Genomic DNA, 18,499 nt, shown 5'->3' on the forward strand with positions numbered 1-18,499 from the left:
GTATACCTTTTCAAAATTAACTGTGCTGGCAATCCCAAAGACAAAAACAAAAGTATAAACATCACTACATTTGGGGTTAAAGGGCAAATTTCAAGATTCTTGTAATGGCTGCGCTCACACTGGTGGTAGCGATGTTACCGAGAGTGTAACGAAGGTGTCACACTGGGAAGGAACTTGTATCTCCCCCTGGGCAAGCATTATCTCCCCTTTGGTTGGCATTATCTCCTCTGATTAGGTATTATCTCCTCCTGGATTGGAATTATATCCCCTCGGCTGGTATTATCTCCCCTTGGGTTGGCACTATCTCCCCTGAGTTGGCATTATCTCCCCCTGGATTGGCATTATCTCCCCCTGGATTGGCATTATCTCCCCTGGGCTGGCATTATCTCCCCCTGGATTGGCATTATCTCCCCTGAGTTGGCATTATCTCCCCTGGTTTGGCATTATCTTCCCCTGGGTGGCAATCCCATCCTTGTGTATTGCAACATACTGAACTACACACTTGCCACCAGTCACATTTTCACGTATGTTGAATGTCAGTATGAGACTGTCAACAGCCCAGACTCACTTCCCCAGATAGTTCAGGACTATCGACAGTCCAGACTCACTTCCCAGGATAGTTCAGGACTATCAACAGTCCAGACTCACTTCCCAGGATAGTTCAGGACTATCAACAGCCCAGACTCACTTCCCAGGATAGTTCAGGACTATCAACATGCCCAGACCCACTTCCCAGGATAGTTCAGGACTATCAACATGCCCAGACCCACTGCCCAGGATAGTTCAGGACTCACTTCCCCAGATAGTTCAGGACCATCTTCCTGAGGCAAGGGGGGTTAACTGACTTTTAAAATCACCAGCCACCAATGGTTATTACGAGTTATGTCCCATCTCAGCCTCTCCTGTGGACCAATCAGATTCCACCTCTCGTATCACTTGCATTTGTATAAAAGAAAATGGCGTAGCCCAGTCAAGACGATCTGATCGATAATCAAGATCTATATTATCATACAAAGGGTCTTACATTGCGAAGTACATCAAATCATGTGAGTACCTTGATTAAAACCATGAAAAGATTTGGAAAATATCTGTTGACAATGAGTTGGCGAGCATATGCTTTGCAAATCCTGCAATCGACCGAAATCTGCATGACAGTTTACAAAACAGATTTCGATTTTGTTGCGCGCTTTTGATTGGACTAAGCATAGATTCGTTAGTCCAGCAAAAATGTAACTCCATAATACAAGCCTAGTTCATCAAGGGTGGAAACTGGACTTTAGTAGTCAGTTAACTCTCTTGCCTCGGGGAGATGGTTCAGGACTGACTCCCCAGTCCACAAAGCGATCTTAGCGATAAGGCCCTAGTAACTCCCAGACTTACGACTGTCGTAGCACTCAGATCGCTTTGTGGAACAGGGCCCAGGACTGTCCCAGCACACTGCATGACAACACCAGGCAGCTAGCTGGCCACTTTGTTTCTCAGTCAGAGGAAGGAAACTAATCACCCGTTTTATTGTTTCTTCTGTGAGGTACTTCAAGTTTTGGCTAAGTGACAAATTTTTTACTCATTTCTGATCAGAAGAAATTATATCATATACATCTATAAGGAAATCACAATGATATTACTTTATTCAAAATCAAGTCAACTTAAAGAAATATTGAACAATATTCAGTATATTGTAAGCATGTTCATATACAAAATATTTCAAAGCTGTCTCTAATCTCTATTAATGCTGCTATGCCTTGTTTATATACTGATGGAAAGAAGTAAGCAGACATTAAGTAAAAGCAGTATCTGTTGGACATGACAGACATTCTGGTCGTCTTCCGGACCCATGGAAGTGGACTCTTATAAGTGTCATAAGACACAAACTTGGCAAACATTATTTGGCCATAATGCTGTGTTCACTTACTTTTTCCCTTCAGTATATACATGTGTGTGCGAGTGTGTGTGCACTTAATGAGTGATAATACCCATTATTCATTCCTTTTTCCTATTAATGCATCTATATTGAGCATTCATCATCTTAGCAACTTGACAATTTTGTCAACATACTTATTCTAATTTTACACTTATTGCAGCTGTATTACTCAAAATGGCACATTTCGATTATATTTGTCTTGTACATTTCTACAAATAACTATACCTTCTATCCTATTTGAATTTTGAATTTTGACGATTTTATAATAGATCAACCGAAACATTCGTAGTATAGTATTTAACACTATACCAGGGAACTTCGGCAAATACTTTTCTATGGCTACGCCCATTTTGAGTGTAGATCCTTGAACTGGGCACATTTTGTACTTGTTTGTTTGTCATTGGAATTGACTTATAAACAAGATTCTTTCTTTATGGCGAAGTGCATAACAGATAGTATAAATAAACCACATTTGAGCAGATACTAGTACCTGGATAAGTGTGGTATATAGATATATAATATATTATGACATTATGTCGTATGAATCAGCGGAAATTAAAACCAATGGGCAAAACTAGTAAGTCCAGCTTATCTTGATTCCTTCACTCTATTTTTGAAACAGAAATGTTTTCCTCTCCATTGATTGACCAACAAATACATGATTTGTCCTGACCTGATATCTGTAGTAATGTCACATGAACATGAGGTCGTCTGATCCAAGGCGGCCATTTTGAAATCCCTTGAAATCCAAACAAGACGATGTGTGTTGGGTTTTTGATGGTTGTTATATTTGTTTCGGCTGACTGATTTCAAGGGACTTCAGTGGATTTTATACCAGCAGCATTATATATGATCAGAAACTGATCTTGTTTTTGTTCATTTCTTTACACATTTACTGCTTCCTTCAAAGGACGTATGCTAATTTCCAAACTGAAAATAAAACTGATCAAAATTGACTTCTTGTTGTTTTTCAACTATCAAGCAGTAAAAGAATCACGGAAAAGTAATGCTTTGAGGTTTAAGTAATAAGATAGCACCTAAGTCAGTGAGGATGACGCAGCCGTTACTGCATGATCATAGCTAGGACAACCCTAGGACGACAAGTGACATGTTGTTTTTAGGAGGTGTGTGGGCAGTTACAGAATGTACTAGCATTATCAATCATGGGTAGTTGTGTGTATGATTAATTCAACTCACCCTATAGATATGCCACATTGAATAAGATCGAAACAATTTTGAAAAAAGAATTCTGACCTACGATGGGTTATTTGTAAGTAAGAAGGCTAAATAAAATAAATAAAAAATGGCTTTGTTTGTGAGAGACTAGCTGGTCGGCTCGGAGTCAGTATACTGTGTCTGAATGGGGTATTTATGTTAAACTGCGTTATGATATCTCAGTAGGCTAGCACTATAAATCGGCATCATTCCAGACTAGCGCGCACACGCACACACACACACACACACACACACACACACACACACACACTTGACTAAGGTAGGGATGTCACAGACATCTCCTGACTATCATTTCCCATAAAGGAATATCCAAAACATGGAATAATTGACCAAATGAAATGAAGTATATTTTTCTTCTTTCTGGTTACAAATTCTGATAAACATTGTTCATATGCTTCAAAACCTCTATTATGGGTGTATCTCAAATATTTCAATAAACTGCAAAAGGTGTTGAGTCATTCTGTCCAACCAGTGACATCCCTAGCCTATTGTGTAGAGGCCTTCTGGACCTCCATCTGTTAGCAAGCCAGACATCCTCCTAACACAAGGACACCAACGACAGCAGCACAGAAGACTGGAGACAACTCAGGAGTCTTTCGGGATGGTCACAGGGCTGGGACGTCCTTGCCTATCTTGATGACTTTATCAAACAAGACTTATTGGGCTGTCAGACAATGCCTTGATTGTTTCGATGAAACTAAACCTGGGCAATTTACAGATAATGCCTTCAACCTGCTTGATGAATGACTGCCCAATAGGTTCTGCATTTGAGGATGTCTGTTCAATCACAACGCAATTAAACTTGGAGAGCCATGCAATCAAGCTGATGTACCCTTGTGAAGTGGCTGGCTCCCCAAGACATCAACTGACATTCAACCGTTTTCAAAACTCTTTGGAGTTGCACAGGCATTAGTTGGGACAGAGACATATGCCGGTATTTAGTCTCTGGTTAGAATCTTGAAGGACGACTCAGTCTTAGTATAGTTACTGTTGGAACAGAGACATCAGTTAGAACCGAGACATCAGATGGAACAGAGACCATATTCTGTATGGTCTCCGGTTAGAACGGACGACTCAGACTTGGTAAACTGTCTATCCCGACCCCCTGTTGATATAATGCCACTGTGTCTCACCCTGACAAACAGCCTGTCTAACACTGTTGCTTATTTCCTTCAGTCGACAAAGAGCCCGACAAGTTCCACGGCGATAGCGCTAGGCAGGGGTAAGATCTCACTCACATTGCAGCACAGTCACTTTGGAGAACAAAGATTTTAGGAAATTATACAGAGCTGTCAACCGTATCTATGGCAATTTAACAAAATCGGATAACAATATTAACTGTTAAAACGAATTGTAATTTATCAATTACAAATAAAAAATGGATCATTTATTGAAGCATTGATAAAATATGAATCAAATCAATTTTGGAAATTTTCATCCGGTGATGACTTCACCGATTTTGAGGTTTATCTGTAAAATTTGTGAGAAATCTTGACACTCCAAAGTTGACAGATGCGATTTATAGATCTTTGGCATGGTGTTTTCCACAATTTGTTCTCTTAAAATGCACTGTAAACATTCTAATTATTTCAAAATTATAATCTTCATTTCCTATGATTTCTCATGGTTTCGGAATGTCTCCTTTATAAATAGCTTCAAGCATGTTTGAGATCTTACCTCTATTTTCAACATCTTTGTTTTGTGCAAAAACTTGTGTATTAGAACTCTCTATGCTATAGTTTCCATGGTGGAATTATCAGGTACAGATTCTCCGATTTCTTGATCTTAAACACATCTTGCTTTTATTTTGATGAAGAAAATACCTATTTAAAACTTTTTTTAACATCACAGGTTTTCTTTTCTGTTCTTTTTTTCGAATCTTTGTTATGATCACAATCTAAATTCACTGACCAGTTTAACTGAATGATTTCTAAACGCTAGATCCTCCTTTTTAGATATATTAGCTACAAGAGAATTGGCTGTCAGAACTTGTACTTGGTTGTTCACAGAAGTGTGTTTTCTATAGATCATATCATTTCATATTTTGTTGATTTATGTGACCATTATTTCTGAATATCGAGCTTCAGTAACAGTTGAAAATTACTTCATGAAACTAACCCTCAACAAGATGGAAGAGATGTATTCAAGTACATTTATTCCAGCATCTAATGCTGATACTATGAGTGTATATTCCAACATTGGACCAGTAGTGATTCCTTGGGCTGGCTCAGAAAGTGGAATCTTGTTCAACTGGAACTTGTAGCTCACCTTGAAAGCTCATTTGCAAATAAATAACTGCTCTTGTAGCTCACCTGGAAAGCCAATTTGTGAACAAATAACTGCCCTTGTAGCTCACCTGGAAAGCTCATTTGTGAACAAATAACTGCTTTTGTAGCTCACCTGGAAAGCTCATTTGTGAACAGATAACTACTCTTGTAACTCACCTGGAAAGCTCATTTGTGAACAAATAACTGCTCTGGGATAGTTTCCAGTGCTGATTCAATTAATGTAGACAGTTGGAAATTGAAGAGTCTGGACTAGCAAGGTTCCACAACTAGATCCCCAGAATCAAAGGTAAACAGGCTAAAAACATCCATGCACTCGGCGTTTAAACAAAAGCACCTGGAATCACACTGAGGCCATACCAGGATATTCTTTAGTACCAAACACATTATACTTAGAGGAAGTTATCAAGCAGTACCCAAAGGCTAGAAGACCTACAGTAACATGTGACCTAAATAGTCAAAATGGAATTGTCTGCACACAAGAGTGATATGACAACCTCACAGGATGTACGTGTCAAAAACACCTGTAATTATTAATACCGTATTCCACGTATTAAGCGCCCAGGGTGCTCTCAAAATTAGAAATTAGGGGGCTTTGATTAGAATATTATTTTGGTGGAAAAAACCCCACAAATTTCGTGGTTTATGCTGACAGCCTGAAATGTTTACATTCAACAGATATATTTTTCCAGAATTTAATTGCCACTAAATAAGGGTGCATATAGTGTGTATATTTATACACATGAGTGCGTATTGTACATGAATAAATAAGTCCTGTATACATTGATCAATCCGAAGGGGTGCTGATTGGGATTGTTCACTAGCCAATATATGAGAAAATATTGCCGTGGGTGCTTATTAGAGTGGGGCGCTTATTACGTCGAATACGGTATTATTAGTATTAATGTACTACTCAAAGTTAAGGACCGCATGATTCATGGCATGACGGATTCACTATAGTAATATGAAAGAAACAGGTGGTCCTTAACTTCTTTTGAGCAGTATAGCAAGATAATGTAAGTGTTGTTTGGCTACTTGTGTCCACACGTCAGCACATCGGTACCAGTGTTCCTGATAGTTTTTTTCCTATAGGATGTCTCACATTCTATACATAAATCAGGGCAGTCGGGTAGCCTAGTTGTTCAAGTGTTCGCTCGTCACGCCCAAGACCCGGGTTCGATTCCCGACATGGGTACAATGTGTGAAGCCCATCTCTGGTGTCCCCTGCCGTGATATTGCTGGAATATTGCTAAAAGCGGCGTAAAACCATACTCACTCACTCACTATACATGAATCAGACACAGAAATTTACTGTTTCATAAACAAATTACGACTTCAATGCATGCTTATGATATGGTGTGAATACATTGCTTGAAAGGTGGCTACTAGACACTTGCTGCTTGGTTTCAAACAGAACATGTTCTGGGAGTGGTTGCTGGTTCTTTAGGGGTAACGTGTTCAGTAAAATGCTTGGACCGGGTTTAAAGTTGCTGCTACTAAGGCCAGACAGAACATGTTCTTGGAGTGGTTGCTGGTTCTTTAAGGCGGACGTGTTCAGTAAAATGCTTGGACCAGGATTTAAACTTGCTGCTACTAAGGCCAGACACAACATATTCTGAAAATGGTTGCAGCATTTCAGACGAAAACGGAACATGTTCTGTAAAATAGCTGCTACCAGGATTTAAAGCTGCTGCTGCAAAGGTTCAATGATGCTTCAATAATCCCTGCAGCTAATCTTATTGTACTTAACAGTTTCACCACAACTTTCAGTCTGGGTGCTTCTTTACAGTGCCCCGTGATTAGCCTCGCTGCACCTCACTCACTCACTCACTCACTCACTCACTCACTCACTCAGTCTGGGTGCTTCTTTACAGTGCCCCGTGATTAGCCTCGCTGCACCTCACTCACTCACTCACTCACTCACTCACTCTTCATTCACTCACTCACTCACCAGTTCATTCAGCTTTGGTGTAACTACAGGACTATTTCCCTTTGTCATGGAAACAATCATCTTACCGAGGCAAAGGGAGTTAACTGACCATATAAGTCCAGTTTCCCCAATGCCGAACTAGGCTGGAATTCCTGGACTCAATCGTAGCACCACCAGTGGCTATTACCAGCTATGTCCCTTCTAAGCCTCTCCTATGGACCAATCAGATTCCACCTCTCGCCTGACTTGCGTTTGCTCCAAACAAAATGATGGCGCCCAGTCAAGACGATCTGATCGATAATCAAGATCTATATTGTGATAAAAGGGGTCTTACATTGCGAAGTGCATCAAATCATGTGAGCTCCTTGATTTAAAAACGTGAAAAGATTTGGAAAATATCTGTTGACAACGAGTTGGTGGTGCACATGCTTTGTAAATCTGTACGAAGGTTTATGAGCCGTTTTTCGATTTCGTTGGACACTTTTGATCAGACTATGCAAAGACTCGTTAGTCCAGCCAAAATGTAACGCCATAATTCCGGCCTAGTTTGGCAAGGGTGGAAACTTAGACTTTTATAGTCTCTTTCCTCGGGGAGATGGGAAACCCTCAACGAGAACAGGACTGATGAACTACATGTGTACTGAACAAAAAGAGATTTTCTTTAATTCACTGACACGATGCATTTTCTGAGGAAATATTGAATAGACAGTTGCTTTTATTCAGACACTGTGCAACATCTGAGGCAACAGAAGTAGAGAGATGTCCCTTAGCTCACACACATCTCTTCAAACAGAGAGCAAAATGAAATAAATATCTTTTAGCTTCCAGACAAAAACCCAAATAATGAATTTTTCAAAATGTTAACTCTGTTTGGCTTTCAGATCCAGCACAAAACATGGTGAGTCGAGGGTGGCATCTGCTCCCCTGTCCCGCCAGCAATAATCCCCCCCCAGCCCCCCTCACACACAGACCCCCTGCCGCCACTAACAAGCTGCTTCTCTGTCCTACACTAACACACATCTCCTCCAACTACTCCACCTTGGCCGCAGCGCTAACCGTGTCACCTTCTCAACACATCAATCTCATTGTGTCATTGCATCATGTTTTCTGCTTCAGATGTACGTGCTTTTCAAAATTAGAATGACGTCGAGAAACGTGAGTAAGTAGTTACCAAGTGACGATAGTTTGCATGACCCCAGTAGATGCTAGCTAACTTACTGACTTGCGTGTGAAGCCGTCAGACAAAACCTTCTCACACTCATATCCCAAGGATGCAAAATAGTCATCAAAATCACACAAATATTAATATGTTTTATCCACTGCATAACCTATTGTATTCGTGACACTCACCCAAACTGTGTATCTATTCTCGAAGATCTACCCCAATCTTCTATTTCGCCCTCTTCTGTTCACAGTCAAAACACCAACCCTCCATCAATGACGAGTACCTCTAAACAAACCCTGCAAAGTAAATACGTGAAGTCTTTTATGGTGTTGGTGCCGATGGTAAAGCTGTGACAGAGCTGATACCTAGTTCACTCACTCACTCACTCACTCACCTGGTGTTGGTGGGCAAGAAGGCTCATAAAAATAAGCAAGTTGCAGTTGGCCTTGTAGCGAATAGGGCGGGGAGGAGTCCAAATTTGCTACCTGGTACCCGACACACGACACCCTATTACCCGACCCTACCTGGGTACCGGACACCCTATTACCCGACCCTACCCTGGTACCCGACACCCTATTACCCAACCCTACCCAGGTACCTGACACCATATTACCCAACCCTACCTTGGGAACCGACACCATATTACCCGACCCTACCCTGCTACCTGACACCCTATTACCCGTCCCTACCCGGGGAACCGACACCATATTACCCGACCCTACCCTGGTACCTGACACCATATTACCCGACCCTACCCCGGTACCTGACACCCTATTACCCGTCCCTACCCGGGGAACCGACACCCTATTACCCGACCCTACTCGGGTACCTGACACCATATTACCCGACACTACCCGGGGAACCGACACCATATTACCCGACCCTACTCAGGTACCTGACACCCTATTACCCGTCCCTACCCGGGGAACCGACACCATATTACCCGACCCTACCCGGGGAACCGACACCCTATTACCTGACCCTACCCCGGGTACCCGACACCATATTACCCGACCCTACTCGGGTACCTGACACCATATTACCCGTCCCTACTCGGGTACCCGACACCATATTACCCGACCCTACTCGGGTACCTGACACCATATTACCCGTCCCTACTCGGGTACCCGACACCATATTACCCGACCCTACCCGGGGAACCGACACCCTATTACCCGACCCTACCCGGGGAACCAACACCATATTACCCGTCCCTACCCGGGGAACCGACACCCTATTACCCGACCCTACTCGGGTACCCAACCCCCTATTACCCGACCCTACCCGGGGAACCGACACCATATTACCCGACCCTACCCGGGGAACCGACACCCTATTACCCGTCCCTACCCGGGGAACCGACACCATATTACCCGACCCTACTCGGGTACCTGACACCATATTACCCGTCCCTACTCGGGTACCTGACACCCTATTACCCGTCCCTACCCAGGGAACCGACACCCTATTACCCGACCCTACCCGGGGAACCAACACCATATTACCCGTCCCTACCCCGGGTACCCGACACCATATTACCCGTCCCTACCGGGGAACCGACACCCTATTACCCGACCCTACTCGGGTACCCGACACCATATTACCCGACCCTACTCGGGTACCTGACACCATATTACCCGACCGTACCCCGGGTACCTGACACCATATTACCCGACCCTACTCGGGTACCCGCTGCAAGTCTCAAGAGTTGGGAACAAAATGTCTGATTAATAATTGTTTTACCGCAGCCCTGGCTAAAACTATTTACATACATGCATCAAACAATCCGATCATGCATTCACCGAGTTGACTGAAGCTTTATCTTTACTCAAACATATACAAGTCAAAAGGAATATGTGCATGGTCAGAAAGAAATGCGAACATTAGCAACTTGTAATGTAACCACAGAGCTATAGTGAGTTTTGTCATTAAACAATATATCACATGACTAACCACGGGTCCAGGTAGTCTTGTGGGTACCCAGGTCCTACTTAGGACCCACCCGACCCGAGTACCCGAGTACCCGAGTACCCGAGTTACCCGTCCCAGCCCCAGTAGTGAAGTGTTAAAGTAAACAGTCCGAGTTAACTGCAAAGCGAAAAGTCCAACCTGCCTGATTTCCATTGACGTTTTTCCGACCAATCAAACGTTGAGATGAGATAAAAGGAAATAGGTGAGGCAGGATAATCGCCCAAATCTCGACTTCATGTTGCCTGCGATGCTACTTGTAGTACAATCTAACCATGTCAGATATGGACAAAAGTGGCATATTTGCAATTTAATATTGGTTGTTAGAATCTACTTAGAGTCAGAGATTTTCAATAAATGGCACCACAATGTTTCACCTGCTGGTGCTAATTTTCAGCCCAACATTTGGACAAAAAAGGGAACATATTAACGTCATGCTTATATAGATCCTACCAGTTGAGGTAGCAGACAAGCAAGGTGGTTTAACAACTTGAATCACACTGGCTGGGGCTGCCATCTGCCATGAAGTGCTGACCGCCTCTGTGGTCTAGTGGTAGAGTGTCTGGGGTTTCATCCCTGGCTGCGTCATACCAAAAAATGTTAAAAGATGATACTTGTTGTTACCCTGGCCTGTGTGGCGCCTGACATTCAGATGCTAAAACAAGGACTGGTCGGCTCGGAGTCAGTATACTGTGTCTGAATGGGGTATTCATGTTAAACACCCCAACACACACACACATGGAATAATCTTGGATGCGACATAAACCACCCCATTTCACCCCACCTCACCTTCATAAAGTGCCGTAACGCCTCCATTTTCTGTCCCCATCTACAACAGATCTGTGAAACAACTCTGAGTGATGCAATTTTGAAGCAATAGAGAAACCTGGGATAATTGCCGTCTAAATATAAAAAATTGAAAAAATAAATAGTAATCATTATTTGTCTGACCGGTTGTGTACAGAAAGGACACAGGTCGTATTGTAATGAGAACTTGTTTTCATGGAAGTCAGAACAAAAGCCCTGAAACAGACTTCAAAATCTCTCTACACGTCCACATGTATATGTAAGGATACATCACATCCAGACAGTCATCCATCTGTTCATTAGGATGACATGGTAATAAACAGCTCCTGTATTTATCAAATGCATTAAGGAAGCTGTTAGTTACAATAATTATCTTTATAACCCATAGGGTTAGAAACAACCCAGTCATAAAAAGGGTGCATGCACTGGTACAAAAATCACTTTATGCCCACCAGATGGCATTGACATCAGTCGAATCTCATTGTGACGTAAGTTTTGAACAGCGTCACACCAGAAACGACGTCATAGCTGAGGATTGTTGACAATTGCGGTTCTCCAAGACAGCTGTTATGATCAGTAAAGAAATTATTACACACACATGTGCATCATACTGATTTTATAAGACTTGTGTTAGAATAAATGTATCAGGGATCAATTTTGCTATATCTAGGCTGCACCAGTGCAGGTAAAACATTGCTAGTGCAGGTAACTATTATTGCCAGGATGCACCCAGTGCAGGTAAAACATTGCTAGTGCAGGTAACTTTTGTTGCCAGGATGCACCCAGTGCAGGTAACATTTTGCCACTACAAGTGCATTTCTGTTGGATAAAAGTGGAAAACTGAATTATTTTAGAACTGGTTGCAAATCTTTTCGAATCCAGGAAACAACAATTCATGAAAATAGTGAAATACACAGGTCTGAGTGAGTGAGTATAGTTTTACGCCGCTTTTAGCAATATTCCAGCAATATCATGGCGGGGGACACCAGAAATGGGCTTCACACAATTTACCCATGTCAGGATTCGAACCCGGGTCTTCGGCGTGACGAGCGAACGCTCTAACCACTAGGCTACCCGACCGCCCCTACACAGGTCTAAACGCAGTTAAATTGCAGAACTAATTCTTCACATTTACCACAAGAACAGTCAGTCATTAGGTTACAATCTCAATATCTGTACACGTCCTACCAGTCGGGTAGCCTAGTGGTAAAGCATTTGCTTGTCATACCGAAGACTCCGGGTTCGATTCCACACATGGTTACACTGTGTGAAGCCCATTTCTGGTGTCCCCAGCAGTGATATTGCTGGAATATTGCTAACAGTGGTGTACTCTTTCACACACTCACTCACTCACTATAATCACAACAAACGGAACGTTGACACGTCTTCCCATATTGTACCTGTGTGGGGTCCATGCTTCACATATTGTACCTGTGTGGGGTCCATGCTTCACATATTGTACCGGGGACCAGGCTTCACATATTGTACCTGTGTTGGGTCCAGGCTTCACATATTGTACCTGTGTTGGGTCCAGGCTTCACATATTGTACCTGTGTGGGGTCCAGGCTTCACATATTGTACATGTGTGGGGTCCATGCTTCACATATTGTACCTGTGTGGGGTCCATGCTTCACATATTGTACCTGGGTCCATGCTTCACATATTGTACCGGGGACCAGGCTTCACATATTGTACCTGTGTTGGGTCCAGGCTTCACATATTGTACCTGTGTGGGGTCCAGGCTTCACATATTGTACCTGTGTGGGATCCAGGCTTCACATATTGTACCGGGGTCTAGGCTTCACATATTGTACCGGGGTCTAGGCTTCACATATTGTACCTGTGTGGTGTCCAGGCTTCACATATTGTACCTGTGTGGGGTCCAGGCTTCACATATTGTACCGGGGTCTAGGCTTCACATATTGTACCTGTGTGGGGTCCAGGCTTCACATATTGTACCTCTGTGGGGTCCAGGCTTCACATATTGTACCTGTGTGGGGTCCAGGCTTCACATATTGTACCTGTGTGGGGTCCAGGCTTCACATATTGTACCTGTGTGGGGTCCAGGCTTCACATATTGTACCTGTGTGGGGTCCAGGCTTCACATATTGTACCTGTGTGGGGTCCAGGCTTCACATATTGTACCTGTGTGGTGTCCAGGCTTCACATATTGTACCTGTGTGGGGTCCAGGCTTCACATATTGTACCTGTGTGGGGTCCAGGCTTCACATATTGTACCTGTGTGCGGTCTTGGCTTCACATATTGTACCGGGGTCCAGGCTTCACATATTGTACCGGGGTCTAGGCTTCACATATTGTACCTGTGTGGGGTCCAGGCTTCACATATTGTACCTCTGTGGGGTCCAGGCTTCACATATTGTACCTGTGTGGGGTCCAGGCTTCACATATTGTACCTGTGTGGGGTCCAGGCTTCACATATTGTACCTGTGTGGGGTCCAGGCTTCACATATTGTACCTGTGTGGGGTCCAGGCTTCACATATTGTACCTGTGTGGGGTCCAGGCTTCACATATTATACCTGTGTGGTGTCCAGGCTTCACATATTGTACCTCTGTGGGGTCCAGGCTTCACATATTGTACCTGTGTGGGGTCCAGGCTTCACATATTGTACCGGGGTCTAGGCTTCACATATTGTACCTGTGTTGGGTCCAGGCTTCACATATTGTACCTGTGTGGGGTCCAGGCTTCACATATTGTACCTGTGTGCGGTCTTGGCTTCACATATTGTACCGGGGTCTAGGCTTCACATATTGTACCTGTGTGCGGTCTTGGCTTCACATATTGTACCTGTGTGCGGTCTTGGCTTCACATATTGTACCGGGGTCCAGGCTTCACATATTGTACCTGTGTGGGGTTCAGGCTTCACATATTGTACCGGGGTCCAGGCTTCACATATTGTACCGGGGTCTAGGCTTCACATATTGTACCTGTGTGGGGTCCAGGCTTCACATATTGTACCTGTGTGCGGTCTTGGCTTCACATATTGTACCGGGGTCCAGGCTTCACATATTGTACCGGGGTCTAGGCTTCACATATTGTACCTGTGTGGGGTCCAGGCTTCACATATTGTACCTCTGTGGGGTCCAGGCTTCACATATTGTACCTGTGTGGGGTCCAGGCTTCACATATTGTACCTGTGTGGGGTCCAGGCTTCACATATTGTACCTGTGTGGGGTCCAGGCTTCACATATTGTACCTGTGTGGGGTCCAGGCTTCACATATTGTACCTGTGTGGGGTCCAGGCTTCACATATTGTACCTGTGTGGGGTCTAGGCTTCACATATCGTACCTGTGTGGGGTCCAGGCTTCACATATTGTACCTCTGTGGGGTCCAGGCTTCACATATTGTACCTGTGTGGGGTCCAGGCTTCACATATTGTACCTGTGTGGGGTCCAGGCTTCACATATTGTACCTGTGTGGGGTCCAGGCTTCACATATTGTACCTGTGTGGGGTCCAGGCTTCACATATTGTACCTGTGTGGGGTCCAGGCTTCACATATTGTACCTGTGTGGTGTCCAGGCTTCACATATTGTACCTGTGTGGGGTCCAGGCTTCACATATTGTACCTGTGTGGGGTCCAGGCTTCACATATTGTACCTGTGTGCGGTCTTGGCTTCACATATTGTACCGGGGTCCAGGCTTCACATATTGTACCGGGGTCTAGGCTTCACATATTGTACCTGTGTGGTGTCCAGGCTTCACATATTGTACCTGTGTGGTGTCCAGGCTTCACATATTGTACCTGTGTGGTGTCCAGGCTTCACATATTGTACCTGTGTGGGGTTCAGGCTTCACATATTGTACCGGGGTCCAGGCTTCACATATTGTACCGGGGTCCAGGCTTCACATATTGTACCTGTGTGGGGTCCAGGCTTCACATATTGTACCTGTGTGCGGTCTTGGCTTCACATATTGTACCTGTGTGGGGTCCAGGCTTCACATATTGTACCTGTGTGCGGTCTTGGCTTCACATATTGTACCGGGGTCCAGGCTTCACATATTGTACCGGGGTCCAGGCTTCACATATTGTACCGGGGTCCAGGCTTCACATACTGTACCGGGGTCTAGGCCTAATTTTGTACCTGTGTGGGGCCCAGGTCTGAGGTCTGCCTATGACAACAAGGCTAAGAAATAGGACTGTGATGAGTCTCAATATTCTACCTTGGTACCCAAACCCCTGTCACCTGATCCTACCCAGGTGCCTGCTGTAGGTCTCAAGCTGGGTACAAAATGTCTGATTGGGATTTGTACTTAGATACACAATTAAACCATCTGGTCATGCATACACTGAACTTGACTGAAGCTTTGTATTTACTCAAACATATAAATGTCAGAAGGAATGGGTGAATAGTCAGAAAAAATGCCAATATTAGTGAATTGTAGTGTAACCATAGAGTTCCAGATAATTTTTGTCATTGAGCTGGGGTCCGGGAAGTCCTGTGGGTAGTGGGGTCCTACTCAGTACCCTCCTGACCCGAGTCCCTGGGTGAACCATTTCAGCCCTACTAAGAAACACTAGGTCACAAAATAACTAACACAGTTAGAGACACACACTGTAAACCCTGCACACACAACACCAGCTGACATAATAACTAACACAGTTAGAGACACACACTGTAAACCCTGCACACACAACACTGTAAACCCTGCACACACAACACCAGCTGACATAATAACTAACACAGTAAGAGACACACACTGTAAACCCTGCACACACAACACCAGCTGACAAAATAACTAACACAGTAATAGACACACACTGTAAACCCTGCACACACAACACCAGCTGACAAAATAACTAACACAGTTAGAGACACACACTGTAAACCCTGCACACACAACACTAGCTGACAAAATAACTAACACAGTTAGAGACACACACTGTAAACCCTGCACACACAACACCAGGTGACATAATAACTAACACAGTTAGAGACACACACTATAAACCCTGCACACGCAACACCAGCTGACAAAATAACTAACACAGTAAGAGACACACACTGTAAACCCTGCACACACAACACCAGCTGACATAATAACCAACACAGTAAGAGACACACACTGTAAACCCTGCACACACAACACTAGCTGACATAATAACTAACACAGTTAGAGACACACACTGTAAACCCTGCACACACAACACCAGCTGACATAATAACTAACACAGTAAGAGACACACTGTAAACCCTGCACACACAACACCAGCTGACATAATAACTAACACAGTTAGAGACACACACTGTAAACCCTGCACACACAACACCAGCTGACATAATAACTAACACAGTTAGAGACACACACTATAAACCCTGCACACACAACACCAGCTGACATAATAACTAACACAGTTAGAGACACACACTGTAAACCCTGCACACACAACACCAGCTGACATAATAACTAACACAGTTAGAGACACACACTGTAAACCCTGCACACACAACACCAGCTGACAAAATAACCAACACAGTAAGAGACACACACTGTAAACCCTGCACACACAACACTGTAAACCCTGCACACACAACACCAGCTTACATAATAACTAAAAAATATATCTGTTAGACATAAACATTTCAGGCTGCCGGCATAAACCATGAAATTTATCTTTAAACTTTTTTCACGAAAATAATATTCTCATAAGATCCCCCTATTTCTAATTTTGAGAGCGCCCTGGGCACTCATTACATCGAATACGGTAACTAATGTTTCCTAATGTTTCCTCATGTTTCAGCAGTAGTTCACTCCGTGTTTCCTATTTCAGCCTGCAATGAGTGTACTTCCAGCAGATGAACACTTTCGTTGTCTGCTCTATGCAAGCAAGATGGCGCCCACATCGCCATAGCAACCAGAAGAGGTCAGGCGGTACAGAGGCTGAACGTGATGCTGAGGTCGTCCACTAGGGCTGTAGATGCGGCTTCTAGACGTGACGAAACCATGGAGACTGTTGCGTAGCAGCATCTACCATCTTCCCAGAGCTAGGGACATTGTCAGATTGTTGTCAAAATATGTGCAATGCCTTGTAAGTCATTGTGTCATATTCTTTTTCCTCTTCAAATTTTCCTCATGGATTGGAGTATCATTTTCATGCAACTGGTGTTCGGTGATCGCTTGGATCATGTCCTCCAGGACATAATGTTCTTAGAAATGTGATGTGAGAAAGGCGTGTGTCGGATGTGGAGTTCTGTCAGCTGACATTTAATGTACTGACATGCACACGAGCCCTAGCAGGACAGCCATCAGCTAAGCTGCAATGTGTATGGTAAGCAGTAGTGTCAGAGACGTTTAGTCGGCCACGAATGGGCTAATATATAGTTTGACAATGCTGTGGAGGGATATCTCGCATATATCAGTACATTACATATAGGATATAGATCACCATCCCATGATCTGTCCCTAGCTGGAGATGAAGCGGTTTTGTCATCTTCTCAGCTGGGAGAACTGGACTGGGCTCATCCTTCCTTGAAGCACTGGATTTATGCAGTACAAACTGTGTCAGCCATGAGCATTACGTTACACCACTGGAATGAAACTTGTGCATGATTGAAACTTCATTTTCGATCTATTCTTCGTGTCAAATATCTAAAGCCTTTTAGTGTGTAGTGGTGATTAGCTTCTGAACTTTGCCTTTGTTTTCTAAGAGTTGCCTCAAATGATTAATCCACAAGGGGCAAGAACAAGATGGCCGCCAAATGTGATATTTACCTCTACTGCTGGAAGTGAGTGTTTATGGGTACATATCAACTAAATTGTGCAAGCCAGATAACAGGAGAACCTTGGACGATACAGCTGTGAAACAACATCGAGTTATTGAAACAGGGCCAACCCCTTCAGGAGATGCATCACTGGAGACTTGGTATACGTTTTCCTGGTGTTTAATGCGACTTACCTCATTCACTGTACAGGATTGTGAAGAACTTATGGAAGAACCCTGTAGTCTCCAACAAAATGAAAAGTGGAATGAAATCAGCATTAATTAATATTGAATGATGTTCTTGCTTGAAATGTTTGCAGTGGATTGTCATCAAATATTCCCAACAAAAAAAGCTATGGCTTGACAAAATGTGGTAAACGCTGGATCAGGCCTATGATGAGACTTACAATATTTTGTGACAAATTGTTTACAAAACGGGTACCCCTACCTTTTGCGACTGGTATT

At 43.6% G+C, this 18,499-nt stretch overlaps 1 protein-coding gene across 1 annotated transcript in view; it reads left to right on the forward strand.

The window, feature by feature from the left end:
• LOC139471431 (voltage-gated potassium channel subunit beta-2-like) overlaps positions 1-18,279 on the forward strand; it is a 55,013-nt gene extending 36,734 nt beyond the window's left edge. Inside the window, exons 12-13 of the mRNA XM_071253794.1 lie at positions 8,254-8,270; positions 17,105-18,279. Of these exons, the coding sequence (XP_071109895.1) occupies positions 8,254-8,270; positions 17,105-17,133 (46 nt within the window). The 3' untranslated portion in view covers positions 17,134-18,279. The remainder of the gene's footprint in view (positions 1-8,253; positions 8,271-17,104) is intronic.
• The last annotated feature ends 220 nt before the right edge of the window (positions 18,280-18,499 follow it).

This window comes from Haliotis cracherodii, unplaced genomic scaffold, assembly GCF_022045235.1.
Source record: "Haliotis cracherodii isolate W230 unplaced genomic scaffold, xgHalCrac1.p SCAF_22, whole genome shotgun sequence".
Classification (NCBI taxonomy): domain Eukaryota; kingdom Metazoa; phylum Mollusca; class Gastropoda; order Lepetellida; family Haliotidae; genus Haliotis; species Haliotis cracherodii.